General features: G+C 52.4%; 1 protein-coding gene across 3 annotated transcripts in view; it reads left to right on the plus strand.

Annotated features, from left to right (window-relative positions):
- Nucleotides 1–20,240, plus strand: part of VPS37B (VPS37B subunit of ESCRT-I) — a 42,229-nt gene extending 21,989 nt beyond the window's left edge. For 2 of the 3 annotated variants that reach the window (XM_054510546.2, XM_045887768.3), the window contains exons 2-4: nt 15,744–15,915; nt 17,287–17,369; nt 18,143–20,240. In XM_054510546.2, coding sequence (XP_054366521.1) covers nt 15,771–15,915; nt 17,287–17,369; nt 18,143–18,640 — 726 coding nt within the window. In that variant the 5' untranslated portion in view covers nt 15,744–15,770 and the 3' untranslated portion in view covers nt 18,641–20,240. Of the gene's footprint in view, nt 1–849; nt 2,903–15,743; nt 15,916–17,286; nt 17,370–18,142 lie in introns of those variants that run through there. The other variant, XM_064578275.1, reaches the window with a different exon arrangement.
- Nucleotides 20,241–21,965: the final 1,725 nt, after the last annotated feature.

The raw sequence follows: 21,965 nt of genomic DNA on the forward strand, positions 1-21,965 counted from the left end.
TTCAGAATTGTTAGACTGGCTGGCTTGGGTGAAATCCGACCGCTTATGGAATTGCTCTCTACTTCTTTCGCATAGATTAAAAGTGCAGTGGGAGTGGTGTAGTGCAGAACCGACCTTTGGCAAGTATTGTCTTCCCGAGGGGAGTTTCCTCGTTGCAAATAAAGGGGATGACAACGGTAACCTACTTCATCGGGTTGGCTGGGTGGATTAAATGAGCGTATAAGATGCTTAGCATGGCACCTAGCACCGTGAGCACTCAGGAAATTATCAGCTGTTATTGCTAAAACGAAAAAGGCTACATATCCTTGCTGCTATTTCAAGAAGATTCCACTTCAGTTCCACAGCTGTGGGGCACTAACTGCGTGCGAGGCATTTTAAGGATGGAAACATGAATAGGGCATAATCCCCGTATTATGATTGGGGAAGAAACCAAGTACGCAGACATTTACAGTGCCAGAGAGAATAAGAGGTAGGGAGTTTCAGTTTGGAAAGATGAACGTGATGAGGATGGATGGTGGTGGTGGCTGCCCAGCCCAACAGTGTGAATGTACTTAAAAGTGGCACTTGAAAGTGGCTAAAATGGTATAGTTTATATTTTATCACAATTTTTTAAAAACAGAGACTAAGGGCGCCTGGGTGGCTCAGTTGGTTAAGCGACTGCCTTCGGCTCAGGTCATGATCCTGGAGTCCCGGGATCAAGTCCCGCATCGGGCTCCCTGCTCGTCAGGGAGTCTGCTTCTCCCTCTGACCCTCCTCCATCTCATGCTGTCTGTCTCTCATTCTCTCTCTCAAATAAATAAAATCTTAAAAAAAAAAAAAAAAAAGACTAAGAAGAAGAGCCACATGTGAATTGTAAATGATATTGAAGGTCCGATGAAGAGGTTCTCTGGCTAGAGCAGTTAGATCCCTAGTGCAAGAGATAGACTTTGGTAGGTGGGTAAGATTTAAGAAAATAAATGCTCAAATACAATAATACCTCTGCGAGGGTCTAGAATAATGTGAGGAGTATCTGTGCACCTGCCAACCAGCTTAGGAAGTAAACACTGCCTACCCAGTGAAAAGCCCTCTTTGTGCTCCATCCTGAGCATGACACCCCACTCCACCCCCAGCCATGGTCTTGAATTAGATATTTATTTCTCTAAGTAGGGTTTTGAGAGAGAAACATGGGGAATCAGGAGGAAGGGACAGCAAGAGCACAGGCCCAGAGCAGGAAAGCACGGGACAGGCTTTATGAGTGGTGAGTTGCCATCTCCTTTGCCAGATCAGATCTGCCCGTGAGTAGGGGAATGACCGAGGGCCAGAGCGGGCAGAGTGCCAGCGAGTGAGTGGAAGGCGGGTAATTTGGTAGCAGTGAGTTTCCACGACTTTTTGGAGCAGAAGAGCACTACGATCAGAAGTACACTTTAGGAGGTTAACTTGGCAGCAGAGTATGGGCTGGGTGAGTGCGGGAAGGTTCAGGAAAGGCCAGGGTGGAAGTGCAGTGGTAAGAAGAAACCAGGGTTTGAGCTGGGGTTCTGGGAGAGGGGACGCCAACCTCACCAGCTTTGCCTTCCACATGCTCCCCCACCCCCTCAGTCACAGACCCATGGTCTCTTCACTCCTTTGTATACCTCTTCCGTGGCACTTGTCACATGTTTTGTAAGTCACATTTACTTCCTCGTGTCCCTGGCTAGTCCAGGGGCTCCATTTTGTCCTGTGTGTCTTTGTGGCCTTGGCATGTAGGTGCTGCTGGGTGAGTGGCGCTAACTGGCTGCAGGTGGAAATGAGTAAGGGGGGCGGGGGGAGGCTCCCTGAGACCCTGCAGCCCGAGAGTGCGGGGCAGGGAGGACCGTTGTGTGGCACCTCCGGCAGCAGTTGGAAATACGGCTCTAGAGCTTGGGAACAGTCAGCCGAGACACAGATTTCGGGGCCCACTTCCTTCAGGAAGAATCTAGAAGTTTGAAAGGCCAGCAGGAGTAACTAGCGGGGCTGGGAGAAGCACAGGGAGAAAGGAGTCTGGTGTTCTATAGACAAGCCCACATCCTGTTGTAGGGTTTGTCCCGACCGTATCAGACTAGCCGAAAGAGGAACCTGAACTGTTCGAACCTCATCTGTCATGCAGAACTGATGTGCTCTTGAGCTAAGCCAACTTTGTTTGTAGACGACCCTGACTTACGCTGGTTCAACCTAACGACTGTTGGACTTGACGAGGGTGTGAAAGCGGTGTGCATTCCGTAGGTAGCGTACTTGGAATTTTGAATTTGTCTGGCCGCGGGCTCACGATCTGCGGTCCCACCCTCCCATGACGCTGAGCAGTGGCCGCAGCTCCCCACGTGATCATGAGGTTCAGCAACCAGTATGCTGACCGCCACCTGTGCCCCCACGGCCGTTCTGTTTGTCACTCTCAGTGCGGTAGTGAGGAGATGACATGGGTCGTCAGCGCTCCGTCATAAACTAGGCTTTGTGTTGGGGCGCCTGTTTGGCCCAGTCGGTAGGGCACGCGATGCTTGGTCTCAGGGTTGTGAGTTCAAGCCCCATGAGTGGCACCTCGAGGGTCTGTTCCTGTCCGGTGCCCGGTCCCTGGTGGCAGAGGGACCGAGTAAGCGCTGACTAATGCTTGCCATCGGACAGCAGCTTTCGTCAGTGTGAACACAGCTGAGGCCGAGCCACTTTATTCATTACCAGCCTTTATGGAGCACCTTGGGGATGGGAAGCCACGAAGTCACTTCGCTTTCCTCTTTTAGGATTTCGCAGGTGTACAGAAGTCAGTCTTCACAAATATTGGATGTGCGAAACAGTAGTGATGGGGACACTGGTGGGAGGGGACCCAACAGGCCTCTGTGGGGCTCGGGGAGATGCGCAGAGAATGTTTCCTGGAGGAGAGAGGACTCAGGAGCTGCGCTTCAAAGGAAGAGTTAACCAGGTAATGAGGGAGAGGGCCTTCCAGGCATGGGGGTGGACAGCGGAACAGCCGGAGGAAAAACCTAGAGAGGGGTGCACAACAGGAATATTCAGCCTCGCTGGAGGGACGGAAAGAGGCCAGAGAGGCGGCGAGACCAGATGGCTTGATCCTCTTGGCAGAGGGAGCCACGGGAGTGCTGTGGTCACAGTTGTGACTTAAATGGACGGTTTGGGCAGCCCCGTGGGTGGGGGTGGATTTGAGGGGATAAGACCAGAAAGCAGGGAGATCAGCTGGAAGGCCGAAGGATGGTTGATAACAAAGACCTTCGGGGCAGCCCCAAATCACTGACTCGAGGGCTCACACCAGGCTCCTCGCAGGCCTGGGAGTCTTGTTTTGTACCCAATTCAAATAGGAACACACTCGGTCATATGGTTTGTCTGTCAGAGGCAGATTTTTGAAGGGTATAAGGGAAAAACTAACAGCCACTCACACCATCTGGAAATAAATGATAAAGAGGAGGCAAAAGTTATAAAAAGCCTCTCAAAAAACGTAAGGTCGGTTCTTAAGCATAGTGGTGAAAGATGGGATTTGGGTTGCTAGGAAACCCTGGGCACCGTTAACCTCCCTAAATGTCCGTTCCCTCGTCTTTAAAACGGGTGCGTTAGAACAGTGGCCTTACGAGGCGTCAGGAGGATCAACCATGAAGATGTTTGTAAGCTGCTGAGCTCGGGCTGTGGCAGGACTGAGTGCCCGGTAGATGGAGACCGTGGCCGGTTTAATAAGGTGCTGGGGCTGTTTGCTTCAGGGTAGCATTTCCCTTAGCCGTCCTTGGGGCGCTAACTCTGTGCATGTCAGTGGTGGTTACATGAAAAGGAGTTCCATGGTAAATAAATTTGGGAAACCAGTGTTAAAAGGTTTTGCTTTGCTTTGTTTGGTACTTACTACCAGGGTGTGTGGTGAAGCTCTGGAGGGGCAGACGTTGCTGTGTTTCCCAAACTTACTTGATCATGGAACTCATGGGACTGCTTCCCTGGGGCATGCTTTGGCAAGTGCTTATTTAGGGGATAATGTGCCATCTGCTTCCAGCGCCCGTGGGTCAGCTGTTTCACAAACGGTCCCGTAGTTACTTGATATTCATGGCGCCCCTCTGTGTCCTCAGTGGCTGGTCTCCTTTCACATACTCTGTTGAAGAACGCAGGCAGTATATGGTATTTTATTTTATTTGTTTTGAGTATATAGTATTTCAAATTTCTGATTCCAATTGATCAAATCTTTAAAAATTTATTATAGAAAAATTTAAAAATATAGAAAATTATAAAGAAAAACATCACATGTAATACCACCACCCAGAGAGAAAAGGAATACTGTTAACATTTTATATTGCTTTTTGTTGTTGTTGTTTTTCCCCCACTGGGATCATTCTGTATAGAGAGTTTTTTGTTTGCTGTGTGTGTGTGTGTGTGTTTTAACCTAAAGTTATACTCTGGTCATTTTCTTATTTTTTATCAGAATATTATAATAGGACAGTGTTTTGGGTTTTTGGTTTTTTTTTTTTTTAAAGATTTTATTTGAGAGAGTGAGCAAGCTCGAGAGCGTGCACATGCATGCGATCCCAGGACCCTGAGATCATGGCCAGAGCCAAAGTTAGACGCTCCACTGACTGAGCCACCCAGGTGCCCCATGCAGTTTAGTGGCTGCATGATACTTGATCATGTGGTTATGTCCTAATTTATGTAATCATTCCCTTTTTGGATATTTAGGTGCTTTTTTTGCTACCATTATGTTGTGATTAACATCTTTGAACATAAATCTTAATCATTTTTTTAAAAATTGATATTTTAAGTCTTAAGTAGGCAGTTTTTAGTTAGAACATCAAATTCCCTACATCAAATAAAATTGTAGGTATTTTTTGTTACGAAATTTAAATAGAGGGGCGCCTGGGTGGCTCAGTCCTTAAGCGTCTGCCTTCGGCTCAGGTAATGATCCCAGGGTCCTGGGATCGAGCCCTGTGTCGGGCTCCCTGCTCAGCAGGAAGCCTGCTTCTCCCTCTCCCAGTCCCCCTGCTTGTGTTCCCTCTTCTCTGTGTCTCTCTCTGTCAAATAAATTAAAAAAAAAAAAAATTTAAGTAGAATTTCTGGGTAACTGATTCTTCTTTGACTAATCCCTTTCTCTACCCCTGGACTAAAGAAATCCCACAATTAGAATAGCATTTTCTCATACTGAATAGAAGATGAATAATTTCAGTCATGTGAGAGTAAATTTTATCCACTAAACTGAATTCTTGACTCAGGTGTTGGAAAATTTATATCATGATGTATTTTAAGTGTAAAAGCAAAATTGTCAAAAGATTGTAGTCTTAATACACGTAAGCCAGGATCCACCTGGTTAGGCATTTTTGTATTTGCACTTGTGTAAAGACTGTCCCAGAAAATTCTCATACATTCATTTCTTGTAAATTGTGGTTAAAAGGAAATAGAGAAAAAGCAAAAAACCCTTCAGCTCTTACTAAACAAATGATTGCTTTGGTGGTTTGTCCTGGTCAGAAACTGCTAATAAGAAAAGCAGAATTTATAGGGTGCCTGGGTGGCTCAGTTGGTTAAGCGTCTGCCTTTGGCTCTGCCCTGGTCATGATCCCAGGGTCCTGGGCCCACACATCAGGCTCCCTGCTCAGCGGGGAGCCTGCTTCTCCCTCTCCCTCTGCATGTCACTCTCCCTGCTTGTGCTCTCTCTCTTTCTCTGTCAAATAAATAAATAAAATCTTTAAGAAAAAAAAAAGGCAGAATTTAGAAGTTCTGTCTTCCATAGGCTTTCTTTTGGGGAAGGGAGAAGTAATCTGGATTTAAAATTACAGTAGGAGCTATTAATTGACCTCCCTCCACTTAACCAGAGTGTTCCAGTAATTGGCATTTCCCACCATCAGATATAGTGGTTAATGCCCCCCCTCCCCATGATCATGATCAGGTATCTGGATATTTCTGCTCCCACACTGCAGTTGTATACTTAGAGTTGAGAACCTGTCCATTCTGGTTTTCTTACAGTAATTATTTCGCTAAGTACTGTGGCAGCTGGTGAGCCATGAGTGAAAAGACAAGGAGAGAAATTGGAGCTGAGTGCTTTGAAGAGTTAATAGAAGGTGGTGCCCTAGAAACAAACTTGCTAGTGAATTTGGTTATGGACCAGGCTGCGGGAGAACGGAATTCCAGGATTCTGCACTCCTCACACATCTAGTCTTAAACCCTCCACATCAAAGGATGTGGTCTGGATGAAAAAACTTCTGGAACTCGAGCTAGTGGAACCTTTCTCTTGGAAAAGACCTTTGGCCTTGAATGAAGAAATGGACAGATGTATATCTTCAAAATTTTGTGTGTTTAGCGATTTACGGCTTTAACGAAACTGCCCAGCTGACCAGCAGCTAATTGGTTCTGATAATATGGACTGAGGGCTTCTTGATGGCTTCCCTGGCTCACCTGCCAACGATGACTTGGTAGGTCAGAGTGTGACAAGCCCCTTGCCTTTAGGAGACAGGGACAAAGGCAGTTAACATTGTGATCAGTTTGGTGTTCCTGTCCTGCCTTCTGTTCCTCCCTCCCCCCAGAGTACTCAGGAATTATAAGGTCAGTGATACTAGGAAAGTAACATTTTCTAGCATGTGACAAGTTATCAGAACCAGTCACACCTATTATATTTCTTTCTTATTGACATCATTATCCATATAAGTCTAGGAAGTAGGGCGATCACCTACCCCTGTGAATGTTAGGAAGTAAGTCTTCTAGGAAAACAAAAGCACCCTGGTGTGTTGAACCTGCCAGAACTAGAAAGCTAATTCTTCTCTGGGACTAGGCCATTTATTTTCAGACCTAGCTTTTTGCATTTCTACGGTTAGTTGCACGTAAAGTGAATAACATACTAATTAAGATGCGAGCCAGCTCCATAGGGAAGGGATCATTCCAGTCTCCGTCCCGTTGCCTGCTACTCTGAGGGCAGCAAGTTTCCTCTCAACAAGGATTTTGACATCTCCACTCAAAAATAGCAGTCTTTATTAATCTAATATGTTCGCTCTGTTGAGTGGGTTGTTTTGGTGGAACATTAGCTAAGCAGCCGGTAAATTTTCTCTCCCGAGTAGGCTGTAGCCTTGGAGATGGTTTCACACAACCCACCAGGTGGTTGTATTTTAGGACAGTTTCATAATGTTCTACAGTTCTTTCACTGTATTTTTGAGTTTTCAGATCTTTAATTTTTGTTAACATGTTTAACAGTCCAACTCTGTTAAGTTTTTTCACTTTTTTTTTTAAGATTGATTGATTGATTTGACAGAGACACAGCGAGAGAGGGAACACAAGCAGGGGGAGTGGGAGAGGGAGAAGCAGGCTTCCCGCGGAGCAGGGAGCCCGATGGGGGGCTCGATCCCAGGACCCTGGGACCATGACCTGAGCCGAAGGCAGACGCTTGACCATCTGAGCCACCCAGGTGCCCCTAGTTCTTTCACTTTTGGATTGAATTAAGCCACGTTTGTAGTACACCTCCGGGATATTGTGGGCTTGGATTACAGGCTCCACTGAAAGCCTGAATTTAGTTGGAAGACTGGAGAGGGGGAATTTGTCACTGGCAAGGTCTTCACTGAATGGAAGATGAATTTGGGCTTTCTAATAACCTAAGCTTTAACAGGAAAGCCCACACTCAAATTGCATGTGATCTTGGTGATATTTACCCTAAGATTAATTGGTGAGCTAGATCAAGTGTAGTACAATAAAAGGAGAGATTAACCTGGCTGAACGCATGCCAACCTTTTGGTCACCTGATCCATAAGCTTGGTGTATTTAGAGTCTCAATGCAACCTAACGTTTTCTACTGGTAGGGAAGTACAAAAGCTAAGATTTAATTTATGCCTCATCTTTATATTATGGATAGCTTTCAATTTAATTTTATCTAGAGAGGAAAATAGAAAAATAAAAATGAATTTCCCACCAAAAGGAGCCAGTATTTCTTCGAGAAGGGCTGGTGCAGATCGGGGGCAGCAAATGTACACATGGGTCTGGGACACCTTGTTCTACTAGAGAGCGGGAAAGCTGTCCAAACCCTGGGGACCCAGCTTGAAGTGTCTCCCACCAGCCGTGGGCAATTTGAGCATCAGGAAGATTACTAACTGCAGTTAATTGAAACCTATAAAAAATAGAAATCCATTACTTAATGATGCCCCCCAAAAATCTTATTAGTCATTATCAGAGGTTGCTTGATCATTAACTCAGTCTTCTAAAAGTTGGTTTAAGACTGGGGGGAGGTTGTGGTGGAAATAAACCGTCATCCTGCTTTTCCTATGTAAACGATTTCAGATGGTCAACCAGATGAGGCAGAAGCTCATTACAAGAGGAATCGAAGCCAACACATGCCGAAGTTGAAATTAGAGAGTTGTTAATTTTAGTGTGATTATGGCATTATAGTTGTAAAGTTCTTGCCTATTAAAGATAGATACTAAAGTTTTTTTAAGGGTGAAACGGTAGGATGCTTGAAATTTACTTTAAAATACTTGAGAAAAGTGTTTGGGGGGGCACATGGGTGGCTCAGTTGGTTAAGCGTCTGCCTTCGGCTCAGGTCATGAACCCAGGGTTCTGGGATCGAGTCCCGCGTCGGGCTCCCTGCTCCGCGGGAAGCCTGCTTCTCCCTCTCCCACTCCCCCTGCTTGTGTTCCCTCTCTCGCTGTGACTCTTTGTCAAATAAATAAAAAAAATCCTTAAAAAGTGGGGCATATCTCAATGAAGCAGGATGGGCGAATATCACAATTGTCAAACCGTGGACAAGGTACACAGATTTGTTATGCTCCTCTCTCTACTTTCCCTTCGTGTTTGAAAATATCCTCAAGAAAAAGGTAAATGAAAGATATAAACAGAAATTGAGATGAGTGAATCCTGGAACTTGAAAAGAGAAGTGACAGTCGATCAGTTTTTTTTTTTTTTTAAAGATTTTTTTTTTATTTGACAGACACAGCGAGAGAGGGAACACAAGCAGGGGGAATGGGAGAGGGAGAAACAGGCTTCCCGTGGAGCAGGGAGCCCAATGTGGGGCTCGATCCCAGGATCCTGGGACCATGACCTGAGCTGAAGGCAGACGCTTAACAGCTGAGCCACCCAGGTGCCCCATGAGAGTCGATCAGTTCTGTACAGTGGATGGTAGATGGTATGGCGTCATGCAGGGCACAGTCCTGTAGAAAACGCACTTGGGAGACAGAATATCCTGACCCTTAACCTCAGGATTCTAGTCACTCACGGGCACTCCAGACTCTGCTGGTCCCTTAAACCTCCCTGAGACTGTATTTCTTTCCTGGGTAAAATGGGGGCAAATCTGTCTCCCCTTTGCTGAGAGGATTGAATGCATGAAGAGAAGGTGGCACAATGCCAGGCATGCAGTCAGTGCTCAATAAATGTTAGCAGATGCTGTTGAAACATGTAGGGTGCTGACGGGAGTGTAGTTTTCACACCAGTAACTTAAGTGTGAAAGTTCATATCTTTATGGATTTTTGTTGTTCTTTTTCTCTTCGGAGCCATTTCATTTATTTGAAGAGCAAATGCAGTCTGTTGAGAGCTGCCGTGAGAAGGGTCTGGCGCCCCCTGGAGTTGGGCAGCAGGATGCTCACAGGGCCTGCCTACACTTGGGGTCGTGAGGACAGACTGTTCTGGTTCTTGGCTCCCCAGAACCTGGTGACAGGTGCTTTTTTAGTATTTCTTGAATGAATGAATGAATGAATGAACGAAGGGAAGAACCAGCCCCCCACTGCGTTGGAGCATCTTGTTGTGGCCATTACGAGCTGTGCGCGAGGTCCTGCAGTCCGTGCGTTTCGGGAATACAGTCCCGTCGCTCGTCATTCGGCCCCACTGTCCCGGCGGGAGGGGGCTGACCCCGCTGTGGGGGGGTGGGGGGGCGCGGGCAGGGGTTGTGTGCGCCGGCTGCCGTCCGAGGGGTGTCTGTGTGTCCCGCATCGCCGGTTTCTCTGCCGTGACGGGGAGTCTTGCTTCAGAGCAGTCGCGGTCGTCACCCCGCGTCTCCTCTTACCCCTCACCTCGAGACCGCTGTACGCTGCGGGACGGTCTGGTGCGGAAAACCCGCACGGCGAGCTCAAGCCTCCGACCCTGCACGGCTGGCAGGGCGCGGGCCGCTGCCGTCCCTGCACCTCTCGGCCGCGACCGTTGCGCGCGTCACCCACAGGGCGTTTATATCTGGCTTCTTCCACACCAACTTTATTTTGGACTGCGCTTCCCCAGCCCGGATTCAGCCCGAATGGCCTGCACGTGGGGTAGCGTGTCGCACAAGCGTGCTGGGAGACCTTCGGTGTTAACGCGAGCAGCGTGAGAGCGAGGGGGGGTCTTCACGTTTCTGCCTCGACAAGCGTGTCCAAAATACCTCGTTTTCTTTTTCTTTTTCATGTGTGTGTGTATGTGGTCGATGGTCCTTTATTTTTATTTTTTTATTTTTAAGATTTTATTTGAGAGAATGAGAGAGAGCATGAGGGGGGAGGGTCAGAGGGAGAAGCAGACTCCCCGCCGAGCAGGGAGCCCGATGCGGGACTCGATCCCGGGACTCCAGGATCATGACCTGAGCCGAAGGCAGTCGCTTAACCAACTGAGCCACCCAGGCGCCCCAGATTTTATTTATTTATTTGAGAGAGAGAGAGAGAGAGCTAGAGAGAGAGAGAGAGAGAGAGAGCGCGCGCGCAAGGCGGGGGAGTGGCAGAGGGAGAAGCAGGCTTCCCCGCTGAGCAGGGAGCCCGACGTGGGACTCGATCCCAGGACTCCGGGATCATGACCTGAGCTGAAGGCAGACGCTTAACAACTGAGCCACCCAGGCGCCCTATTTTTATTTATTATTGAAGCATAGTTGACCTGTAATTCGTGTGTAGATGATTCAATGGCCACCACGGTAAGTGTGGTCCCCATCTGTCACCCTCCCACGTTGCGACGATATTACTATGTTCCCTATGCTGGGCTTTCCATCACCATGACTGACTTTATAACTGGAAGTTTGTACGTCCTGATCTCCTTCACCTACGTCACCCTTTTTTGAAACCGCTTATTTTGCCAGAGCCTCTGCTCTTCTGGTTCTAATACTAACAGGTTGTATTAAAAAATAATACTCTTGGGGCGCCTGGGTGGCTCAGTCGTTAAGCATCTGCCTTCGGCTCAGGTCATGGTCCCAGGGTCCTGGGATCGAGCCCCGCATCGGGCTCCCTGTTCAGCGGGGAGCCTGCTTCTCCCTCTCCCACTCCTGCTTGCGTTCCCTCTTTTGCTGTCTCTGTCAAATAAAATCTTAAAAAAAAAAAAAAAAGGATCAGAGGTTGCTGTTAACTCCGAGTGAACATCGTTACCGCTCATGGAGGGAGGGGGCAGAAAGGACTGGAGAAATTCGGTGCTACTCCACATGCTACAGTCCTGCATCTCGTTTTTCTCTGATTATGAACAGAAAAGGAAACTGAAGTGGAGCATGTGTTTAAAAAATGTTTCCTTACCACAGTGAGGCTGTTTCCTGACAGGATTTCTCTCTGGTTAAGAAAAAGGCTCATGAGAACCATCCAGAGGTCGGCAGCACGGTTTTCAGTGTCAGGTATCTGTTGGCCCTGTGACATGGCTCCTAAACCGCGGTGACCCCTGCAGGCATCCTCAGGGTCATGGCACGGATCCAGTCACAGACGCTGAGCCTGGGGTCGGTCTCGCGGGCAGTGGAGAGCTGGGCCGTGTGTCACCCACGGTGGCTGCCACTTGGACCTTGCTGAGCGTGTGTCCGCCGTCCCCAGGGGGAGGGCCCTGGGCCCATTCCAGCCAGCTCGCCTTTGCTTTGCAAGTGATGGAGCAAGACTGTCCCTTTCCTCCCCGTTTCTCATTGGAGCAAGGGAAAGGAATATTACGGAGGAAAGTTTTTCTGCGTCTGGTGCAGCATCCCAGGTGTGTTCTGAGGCGCGTCAGAGTGTCGGAATGGCTTTATCAGATGCTTGAGGAGCTGCTCCCCACTCAGCACGCTGTCCTGGCCTTGTCTCCTGGAGTGTGCTGTGGGTGGCCACTTAGAACTTACCAATATTTACTAACATAAAAACATCTGAATACCCAAAGGATATAAAAAAATTACAGCTTTTTTTTTTTTTTTAAAGATTTTATTTATTTATTTGAGAGAGAAAGAGAGAGAGCACATGAGAGGGGGGAGCATCAGAGGGAGAAGCAGACTCCCTGCTGAGCGGGGAGCCCAATGCGGGACTCGATCCTGGGACTCCAGGATCATGACCTGAGCCGAAGGCAGTCGCTCAACCAACTGAGCCACCCAGGCGCCCAAAAATTACAGCTTTTGATGGCCGTCCGTTGGTTTTATTTGGCCCTTGCTGGCGGGCAGCTTGAACCGGCCTTTATGTATCCTGTGCAAAGAGCCTGTGCTGATTTGTGCTGGTCTCTTCTAGCACTTTCTAACCTGCAGGAGATGTGATTTCGACCTGACTTAGACCCCGCGAGAATAAAATTTCTTTGTAGATGTGTTTTATACGGAAACCATAGCAGTGGTGCTAGGCTGGACCCGTGCCTGGGCCTCCTGGAGGGTTTGGCTGACGCAGGGTGGGTCTAGCAAACCGGCACCCCTTCCCCTCAGGTGACTCCAAGACCGGCCACCGTGGCGAGCACTGCTGAAGAGCAGTCCTTTAACGGCATGCTAGAGTTAGGCACCTCGGGATGCCTTTCCATGTCCTTTCCATGGTCCCTACGGGGATCTTTGCTCACAGCCGTGCCCCCCACTGAAGATGGAAATCCTGCTTCCAGAATTAGCCTTAGCCCCAGTGTGAGACCCCCCACCCCCCTGACTTGGTCTCAAAAGACTTTATCAAGGGAGCCTGTCTGCTCTGCATAAAGGATTTGGGGCATTTGTTGCTTGACCTACACAGCTTTTCCCCCCTTCTACATTATGTGATCCATCTTATTTGCTGGACCTGGCCTCAAGTGACTGGCTTTTGGGGGTGGGGAAGGATCTCTGCTTCAGTCAGCAGATCCTTCCTGAGTGATCCCTGCTAGGTGCTTGGCACACCAAGATCCTGCTGATGTTAGTATTCCGGTGGGGAAGACTGTGAGCAGGGAGGCAGACTTCCCACTCGCAGATTGCAGCCGGTGGCTGCGAAGACATGGGTGCTGGGGCCCCACCGTGAGAAGGAGCCTGTGGGAAGAGCAGACCTGAGCTCCAGAGGCGGTGCATGAAAAGGCTGGGGGTGCTCTCGGAAGTTCCCGCGGCAGGCAGGTGGGGACCCAGCGATGGGGGCGTGCTAAGGTCCGTTCCATTTATGACGACTGAGTTTATGTGACCGTAGAAGTGCTCCTCTTCCTGTCAGTGCTCTGGGTCTAACTCAGGGCCTGGCAGATAAGAGTTGCCCAGGAAATGTTTATTGAACAAAGACTTAAGATTGAGTCAGAATGCTGGAGTGCAGGGAGCCGGGGTGCCTGACTGTGGCCTTGAACACCTGCCCCTTCTCAGCCGTCAGATGAGACCGGCGTGCGGGGGAGGGGGGTTGTAGAGAAACTCCTCAGCAGTTTGATTTATAATTAAACTTTAAATTTTGAGGTAGTTGTAGATTCACAAGCGGTTGTAAGAAACAAGAGAGATCCTGTGTGTCACTCCCTCCCCCACCGCGGGAACCCCTTGTGGAATTCTGCCCCACTCTCACAGCCGTGGCGTTGACCCCGGTCGGGATAGGGGAGAGCGGAGCCTCCAGTCCCCAGGAGCCTCCTTCCTGAGGCCCTTCCCCAACCACTCACCTGTCTCCATTTCTGTGATCGTCATTTCAGAAGTGTGTACACTGGATCCTCGAGCGTGTGACCCTTGGGCTGGCTTTTTTCACTCAGCATAATTTCCTGGAGTCTCGTCCAAGTTGCCACGTGTGTCAGACTTTGTTCCTTTTTAGACTGAGCAGTGTTCGTGGCGTGGATGCGGCGCACATGGGTCAGCCGTCCACAGACGAGGACGGCTGCGTGGCTTCGGGGTTTTGGCTGTTGCGAATAAAGCCGTGTCAGACGTTCACGTACGGGGTTTGGTGGGAACAGGAGTTTTCGTTTCCCCTGAGGTGAAGGCCCAGGAGTACAATTTCTGGGTCGCATGGAAGTTGCATGTTTCGTTTTAAAAGAAATTGCTGAGCTGTGCTCCTGAGTGGACTATACAAAGGTTTATGTTTGTTTGTTTGTTCTTTCAAATGGCTTAACAATAGAAGGAAAGCCTCTTGTGCAGGAGCTCGGGATACAGCACACAGGGCGGGGGGCTCTTCCGGAACTCTGTGCTGCCAGGAACCCCGTTTACACGAGGGCCCCAAATTCTCCCTGCTGGCTAAAAGCAGCAAGAGAGGAGAGAGTATTTTTGCTGCTCTAATTTTGTAGTGTTGAGCTAGAGGCTCAATTTTCTATCTTAATTTAAATTCTTAATTTAAATTCCATTTTAAGGCGAGCCTAATCTTTAGGGCCCTGGGCCCAGGTCCTGGGTGTGGAAGGTACAGACCACGTGGCTGCTGCAGGGAGGCCCCCCCCCCCCCGCCACCGCCCCGGGGCCGGAGCTGCTGCCGTGTTCTCTCACGTCACTAGGGCGCGCGTGTGAGTGGGTGCCTGGGTGCCGGCTGCGCTGGGGGCTGGGCGGGCACCCTGGGTGGGCTTGGCCAGAAGTAGAGGCACACAGCAGGAAATCTGCACCCAGACTCTCAAGAGGAAGGAAGTCATGGCGAAAATAGCCTGGGTGGGGGGCGCCTGGGTGGCTCAGCCGTTAAGCGTCTGCCTTCAGCTCAGGTCATGGTCCCAGGGTCCTGGGATCGAGCCCCGCATCGGGCTCCCTGCTCCACGGGAAGCCTGCTTCTCCCTCTCCCACTCCCCCTGCTTGTGTTCCTTCTCTTGCTGTGTCTCTCTGTCAAATAAATAAATCTTTAAAAAAAAAACCAGCCTGGGTGGGCTGGCAGCATGAGATAACTGGCGTTGGGTCGCAGGAAAGCTGCGAGAAAACAGCACAACGGGGCAGGACCGTGCACTGTGAAACTTCAGGTCCACACAGTGAGGTTGCTGCGGGCAGGCCATGGTGGCGGAGTCCTGTCACTAGCCAGTGCGGATGGTGTCCCATGTATTTGGGGTTTTCTTTAAACATAGTTTTGCTAAGTTTTACTACAAATTCTTTGCCTTGTTTTCAGACCCTAACATTTCCCCCTCACTCTTGTGGTCCTGGGCGCCGGGCCTTCTCCCTCCCAAATAATGCCTGGCGGGCAGATCAGCCCCCTGGCCCCAGCTTTGGGTCTGGAGCTGGGAGGACCCCCGCCTTGCCCTCAGCCAGAGGAGGAGCAGGAGGTGGGCGTGGGAGAGCGAGCAGGGTCACTGTAAACGGAATTCGTTCCCAGGGGGTGTCAGGCTTTTGTGTTTGATCTCTAAGCCTGATGATTGAGCCTGAATTGACACCATGCCAGCTGGTTCTCTGCTGTTAAAAGTGATTCTTTAACTTCCTGTGGAGCAGCAGAAACTGGTTTTGAACAAATCTAGCCCTAAATCTTTACAGCTGTTGGACCTGCAAGCACAGTGGAGGAATAAGGGATCCCAGCCACAGCGCGGCTAGCGAAGCAAAGAGCCTTGACAAGTCACAAGACAAAGCCTGGCTGCAAATCGTTGGAAAGGAAGTGGCTTTGCTCTTTAAGAACAGGGAGCTATGTCCAAACTACAAACCCAGAGGGGCTGGAGTCTGGGCCGGGAGTGGCCTGCATATGGTCTCAGCTGGGGACCAGCCCAACGACGACGGAAGCAGATGCTGGGGCTCCCGGGGGTGGGGCTCAGGAACCTCGGGGTACTGGTCTGCGAACTAACACTCGCTGGTTCTCATCCTGTGTTCCTTACAGACGCAGAATGTTCAGCTCAACAAAGAAATGACACTTGCCAGCAATCGGAGCCTGGCAGAAGGAAACCTTCTGTACCAGCCCCAACTGGATGCCCTGAAAGCACGTTTGACCCAAAAATACCAGGAACTCCAGGTTCTCTTTGAAGCCTATCAGATAAAGAAGACCAAATTAGGTAACTTTTCCAGAGTGATCTTCCAGAATAAAGAGTTGAGGGAAGGACACATTTTCAAGCTGTTGGGCTACCAGGAGAGAAGTAGTAGTATGGAAAAATTTCAGATTGAGACACTGGTTAGGGCCACAAAGAAAAAGTTTATATACGGAGTCATTCCACCTATTTAGAAAAGAGACTTAGCCACTTTTTAAACAAAATTTCACCTTCTCCAGACAACCTAGAAAAGTAATTTTCTGAATCATGGTATTTAACAAATGTCTCCTCCTGTGCGTTAGGCCCTCAGAGTTAGTGCTGAGAAATAGTCCTCATGGGGACATTTCATCTTAACATCACACTTAGATTTATGGTCATTATGAAGAGCTGTAGGAACTGAGCATGGAGTCCTGAGTGCTCTGCGCGGCTTTCGAGGGGGCTCCGGTGAAGAAAAGGTTAGGAGCCCCGCCCTTCAGTGAGGTCCGATACCAGGACTCCCTCAGCGTCTGCGTCACTGCAGTAAAAGCTCAGGAAGGCAGGCCCCGCCTGAGGAGCTCTTTCCTGCTGGGAGGATGTACCTTGTAATGTAAATTGGTAAAAATCAGCCTGGGAAAAGTTGTTTGGCAAAACCTACCTGAAGGAAACCTGTGCTGACTGAGTCAGCCAGTCCGCCCCTGGGTGTGCCCCTGGCAGAGATGGACGCTCGTGGCTGTCCATGGACAGGCCCAAGAATGTTCACGTAGCTTTGTTTGTAATAGCAGAGTTTGGAAACCACCTAAATGTCCGTGTACAGAATGCTGGGTCCGTGAGTTCTGGTCTCTACACAGTGGACATTGAAGGAAACCGGGATCTCAGATCCACGGTGTGGGCTGGAAGGAGGCAGCACAGAGCACGCCCTGGGTGATGCGCTCCCATGAAGTTCTCAGCCAGGCAGGACTTGGGCATCGGGGCCAGTCCCTGGGAGCGGGCCTGGCGAGCCTTTGCGAATGTTCTGTATCCTGATCTGGGTGGTGGTGGTTGGGGTTTATACACTCGTGAAAATTGAGGTCCTAGACTTAAATGACATCTACTTGATGTAAGTTATACAAAGGAAATCTGCATGGGGTGGTTCATGTTACATTGTGTGTTGGGTGACAGCCCTCTGTAGGGCCAACGGTGACATGGGGTGTGGGACGCATGGTGTGGCCCCGAGTTTGTCCCCTGTTTTGTCCTTTGTGCTCCTTCCTCTCTTGGATTTTAAGGCCTTGACTTTTCAGCTCCCTAGAAAGCTGTTACCCTTCCAGTTAAGGTGCGCTCTTCTTTGAAAGGAGGATGGCACGGAGCCTGGGGGAGCATGTTGTTCTGAGGGGCTGGGGCCCGGATGCCCCCTTCTCTCATCATGCCCCTTGCTTCTTCCAGACAAGCAGTCTAGCAGCGCTTCCTTGGAGACCCTGCTGGCGCTCCTGCAGGCAGAAGGGGCCAAGATTGAGGAAGACACCGAGGTAAAGCCAGCCGGTGTGGGTGCGGTGCCCCAGGGCACAGATGCCAGGGTCTGGGCCACTTTGGGAGCCAGTGGGCCAGTTCCTCCGCGGCCAGGAGGCTGTAGTGGATCTGGTGCTCCAGCGAGCGGTGCGCACTGTACTGCGAGTCCACGCTGGTCCCAGGGCTTCAGCGGCCGACGCACCCTCGGCTCTGAATCCGCGGGCGGGGCAGAGCCTTTGAGATGCAGCTCGCTGAGCGCTTGAGGTTTGAGCCGCACTAAGCAATAAGGCCCTGAGTCCGGGTCAAAAGTTGCACAGTTGTAGCAAGCTGGGGTGGGCGGCACGTTGCCAAGTTAGGCCGGGTGGTCGGGGTCAGCCCTGGGCTTGGGTGGCTCCCTGGTGGGGCACGAGCCTGTCTCTGTCCTACGGACTCTGTACGGTGGAAGGAAGGAAACGGACTAGGGCTGGTGGGAAGTGGGTCAGGTGGTTTCCTCTGGGCCTCGAAGCTCAGTAGCTCAGGACTGCCGAGAGGCCCGCTTCCTCAAGGGCTGGCTCCCCCTCAGGCCTGCTGCCTTGTGCAGCTTGTGGGGGTGCGGCGGGCGGTCAGGACCAGCTACCTCTTTCCCCTTCTCTCTGCGGGGGGGCTGCTCTGAGGTCAGCCAGGGTCTGCAGTGGGGAGCGGGGGACGGGGGACGGAAGGAAGCTGGGTGTCATCTCTCACTGGGTGGTGAAGGGAGCTTCTTTCCCTAAGGGCTGACCTGTCCCTGTAACCGGCTTTCTCCTGCTGCTTTCAGAACATGGCAGAGAAGTTTCTTGATGGAGAGCTTCCTCTGGACTCCTTCATCGAGGTCTATCAGAGCCAGCGGAAACTGGCCCACACTCGAAGAGTTAAAATCGAGAAGCTCCAGGAGCTGGTGCTGAAGGGGCAGAGACTTCCACAGGCTTCTGTGCTGGCCCCACTGCTGCCCAGGGTGCCCGAGCCGGCGCCCGCTGCCCCCCTGCCCTACCCTACCTCGGAGGCCAGCGGGCCTCCCTCCATGCTACCTCGGCGCATCCCCCCGCCACCGCCCCCGGTGCCTGCAGGACGCTTGGCCACGCCATTTACCACCGCCATGGGCTCAGGACAGGCCCTCCCGTACCCAGGGTCACAGTGCCCTCCCCTGCCCCCCCGCGTGGGCCTGCCCCCCCCGCAAGGATTCGCCGCGCAGTTCGTGTCTCCGTACCCGCCCGCTCTCCCCCAGAGACCCCCGCCCCGGCTGCCTCCACACCAGCCAGGCTTCATCCTCCAGTGAGCCTCCCCCGTCCTTCCTGGGAGGCTGCACCTGCCGGCCGGGGCTCTGCACACACAGGCTGCGAGGACCAGGGGGCCGGTGCCCTGGGCCAGCACGTCCATTTGATTTTAGAGCTGTAGGTCAGCGGTAAGTAGCCGTAGGCCCCCGGTTTTGTACCCAGGAGGTTGTGTGTGCAAGGCCTCGGCCTGGCATCCCCACGGTCGCATTGGTTGGTTTTCGGTATGATTTTTTAAGTCTTGTAATGTTGATGGACTCCTGAGTCTGGGGGAAAAGCGTCCCTCCCTCCCCACTTGGAATTGTGGTCCTCCCATTGCAACTTTATTTAATGAGCATGCTCCATCATTTCTGCTTTGTTTGCAAAAGTCCAGGCCGTGCGGCCTCGCCCGCCGTGCGGCCTCGCCCGCCGCGCGCCACAGTCCCTGGTCAGGGTGGGTCAGGTGGGCTGGCCTGGAAGGTGCTTACTGAATCTGGGGCCGGGGGTTGCCAGTCCCCCTTCCCCCCAAACCTGGATGCTTCAAAGCCCCGTGCAGCGTTTGCACTAGGCCCACGGCCAGGTCCAGAGGCTGGGTGAATTGCAGCCAGGCCGGAGGAGGTGGGTCTGAGCTGGGCCTTGCGCAGCGATGCCCTCCACTCTTCTCTCCCGCCGCGGGCCAGCCCCTGACGGTTTCTACAAAGAAATACGCCCCCCCCCCAATATTTTTACTACGTAATTTTCCTATTTTATATTGGCAAAGGAAACTTTTTGGACACAAGACCATTCAGGGAAACTTTATAAAAATGCAAATATTGTTTTGAGCAGATTGAAGTACGGAAGTGAATGCCATTTCCTTTTTTACAAGCAGTGTATGGCCACACCTGTGGGTGCCTGTGCTGTGCCTTAGTTTCCCCTGGTGCCAGGGAGGGGCCGGCCCCGGCTCCCCTGCAGGCCCCCAGGCTGGGCAGGCAGAGGGGTAGCTCCTGTAAGCGGCTTTATGTTCCCAGGGGGGCTTGTTCGTTGTGTTACCAGCGGAAGCAGCCTGTCCCCCGCCCCCCCGTGGACCAAGATCCTTGTAGCCAGTCTTCTCTTCTGCTGGGGCCTCCAGGCAGGAGGGGGACGAGGGACTCGAGCAGCATCTCAGCTGGGGCCGGAGCCAGCCAGCACCAGGATCCTCAGAGGGTGCCAACGAACTCGGACGCACTGGCCACACCCCCGGCTTTTCCTGGCCCTTTAGGGTTGCACCGGCCCAGGTGACAGTTGAGACAGAGCACGCAGGGGGTCGGTCCCAGCAGGCCAGGGCCGAGGCCACCATGCTTTGTCTTCAGCTGCCCTGGGCGTGAACACCCCTGTACCATCACGGTTTGTAGCGCTGGGGGGGGACGGTTTACTGCCCTGCCACTCAGAGTTCTGGGAAGCTTGAGATTGGTGCTCCCGCCATCCCTCCACCACCCGCCCCGAGGTCGGGGGATGCCCACAACCTGTGCCGGGTGTAGCCAAATGCGTGAGCTCAGTGTGGATGTGGGGAAGGGGCTGCCAGGCTGGCCTCGTCTCTCTCCAGGGCCATGCCTGAGCCGGGGCTGTAAAGCTGGAGGACCCTTTTTAATAAATAGAGAATTAACGATGGTCCTGTCATTTCTGTACCTGGGGATGTTCATGGCGTGTTTGGTTCTAGATGCTCAGTGATCAGAGTTCCAAGAGGGAAGCGGACTTGTGTCTGTCGCAGTTGAGAAGCCACCCAAGATGGCTGAGGTGTCTGCCTTGACCGGGGCCCCTGGCACTGATGGACCCTTTTGTGCTGCTTCCCAGATTCTCCTGGCCAGGAGTAAAGGGCAGAAAGGTGGGAGAGCGTGTCCCCAGGGTTGCAGCTGCCCCCCGACCCCCCCCCCCCCACTCCCCGGCCTCGGGTTCAGTCTCTCTGGCTCTGTCCTCCGGGGCACCAGCATGGACTGCACTGCTGAGGGAAACGCAGCCCCTTGTCTGTTTCGAGTAATGACAGAACGGAGTGGTAACCTTTTGTTCTGGAGCCGAGACAACCCCCTCCCCGCCTAACGGTCCCAGGTGGAGTTGGGTGCTGGGAGAGGGACCTGCCAGGGCTGCACCCCAGGAGGGACTTTGCTCACTGCGTTGGCCAGAACAGGAGCGCCAAGACCAGGCCCGCGTGAGCCTCCAGCTGGGCGGCCAGTGGTGCCCGTCCCCGCACAGGGCGGACGTGCCAGGGACACGGCTGGGGTGGTCCTGGGAGGAAGAGGCAGGCTTCTCCCGAGAAACCCGTTTGCTTTTTTGAGAATGTGTGTCTGATAGTTGGCTCTTTCCCCAGGGGCTGCTTGGGAAGCTTCCGGCCGAATCTGTAGCCTCCCGTGGGGGCGCCTGGTAGGGCTGTGCTTTGGCGGCGTCTCAGCAGCCCAGCCTTGTCCGAGCCTCGCCTCCCCCCAAGCCCCTGTGCTTGGGAGCAGGTCAGGGGGGCGCGGTGGGGGGGGGGCGCGCAGAGCTCAGACTTGAGCTCAAAAGGTTTGCTCGTGGACGACTTAACGTCAGTCGGGCTAACCTTGCTCTGGATCGGCTGTAGTCCGTGCAGGGCAGTTTCCACTGGTTTGTATTTGGTGGAGCCGAGCATCTGCTTTTAACGTCTTTTCTGCAGCCGTTTTCCCTTACAAATGAGAACCAGACACCGGTTCCATTTGACAACCCCACCCACGCTTCCCAACCAGCCTGGAGCGAGTGAGGCAGGGGCCCGTTTCACCCGTTGGGAAAGCCGGGCTCAGGGCGTGGGACTCTCGTCTGAGGCCGCGTGTCTTTCTCGGACCTGCACCGGGTCTGTTTCCACAAATGTCGGTGACCTGCGGGGGAGGGGGGCACGCAAGGCAAGCCTGGCCGGGCGCCGTCTGCACCCCCGGGCGAGGCGGGGGCCTGCGCAGTCAGAGGCCGGTCAGGTTCAGCGGAGGGAGGCTGGGCGTGGCCGCGCCGTCAAGTCCCACCAGCGAGGGGTCCGGGTCGCCACCACTGAGCCCCACCAGGGGCCACTCCGTGGTCACTCCTCCCCTTCCCAAAGCAGTGTGGTTTCTGAGCGGGCTGGGGGAGCGGGGACAGGACCCCAGAGGGCTTGGGCAGAGTGCGGGGGCCAGGGTGGGAAGCCCCGAGCCATGACTCACCACACCGGCGTCCGTCCCAGGGCCTCAAGTCCCAAAGCTCCCAGGACACAGGCCAGGGCACTTCGCGGCAGAAGCAGCTCTAGCCAGCGCTTCTGTGGGTCCAAGCGCTCAGTCCCCTGCAGAAGCTAAGTGGTCCCCTACCCCGTGTCACACATCCCGGCCCCGGAGAAATGAACAGCCCAGGCGCGGCCCCTCTGGC

Source organism: Mirounga angustirostris, unplaced genomic scaffold (genome assembly GCF_029215605.1).
Source record: "Mirounga angustirostris isolate CCGP_5_RB_7025 unplaced genomic scaffold, mMirAng1.0.hap1 SCAF_14, whole genome shotgun sequence".
NCBI classification, from domain to species: Eukaryota; Metazoa; Chordata; class Mammalia; order Carnivora; family Phocidae; genus Mirounga; species Mirounga angustirostris.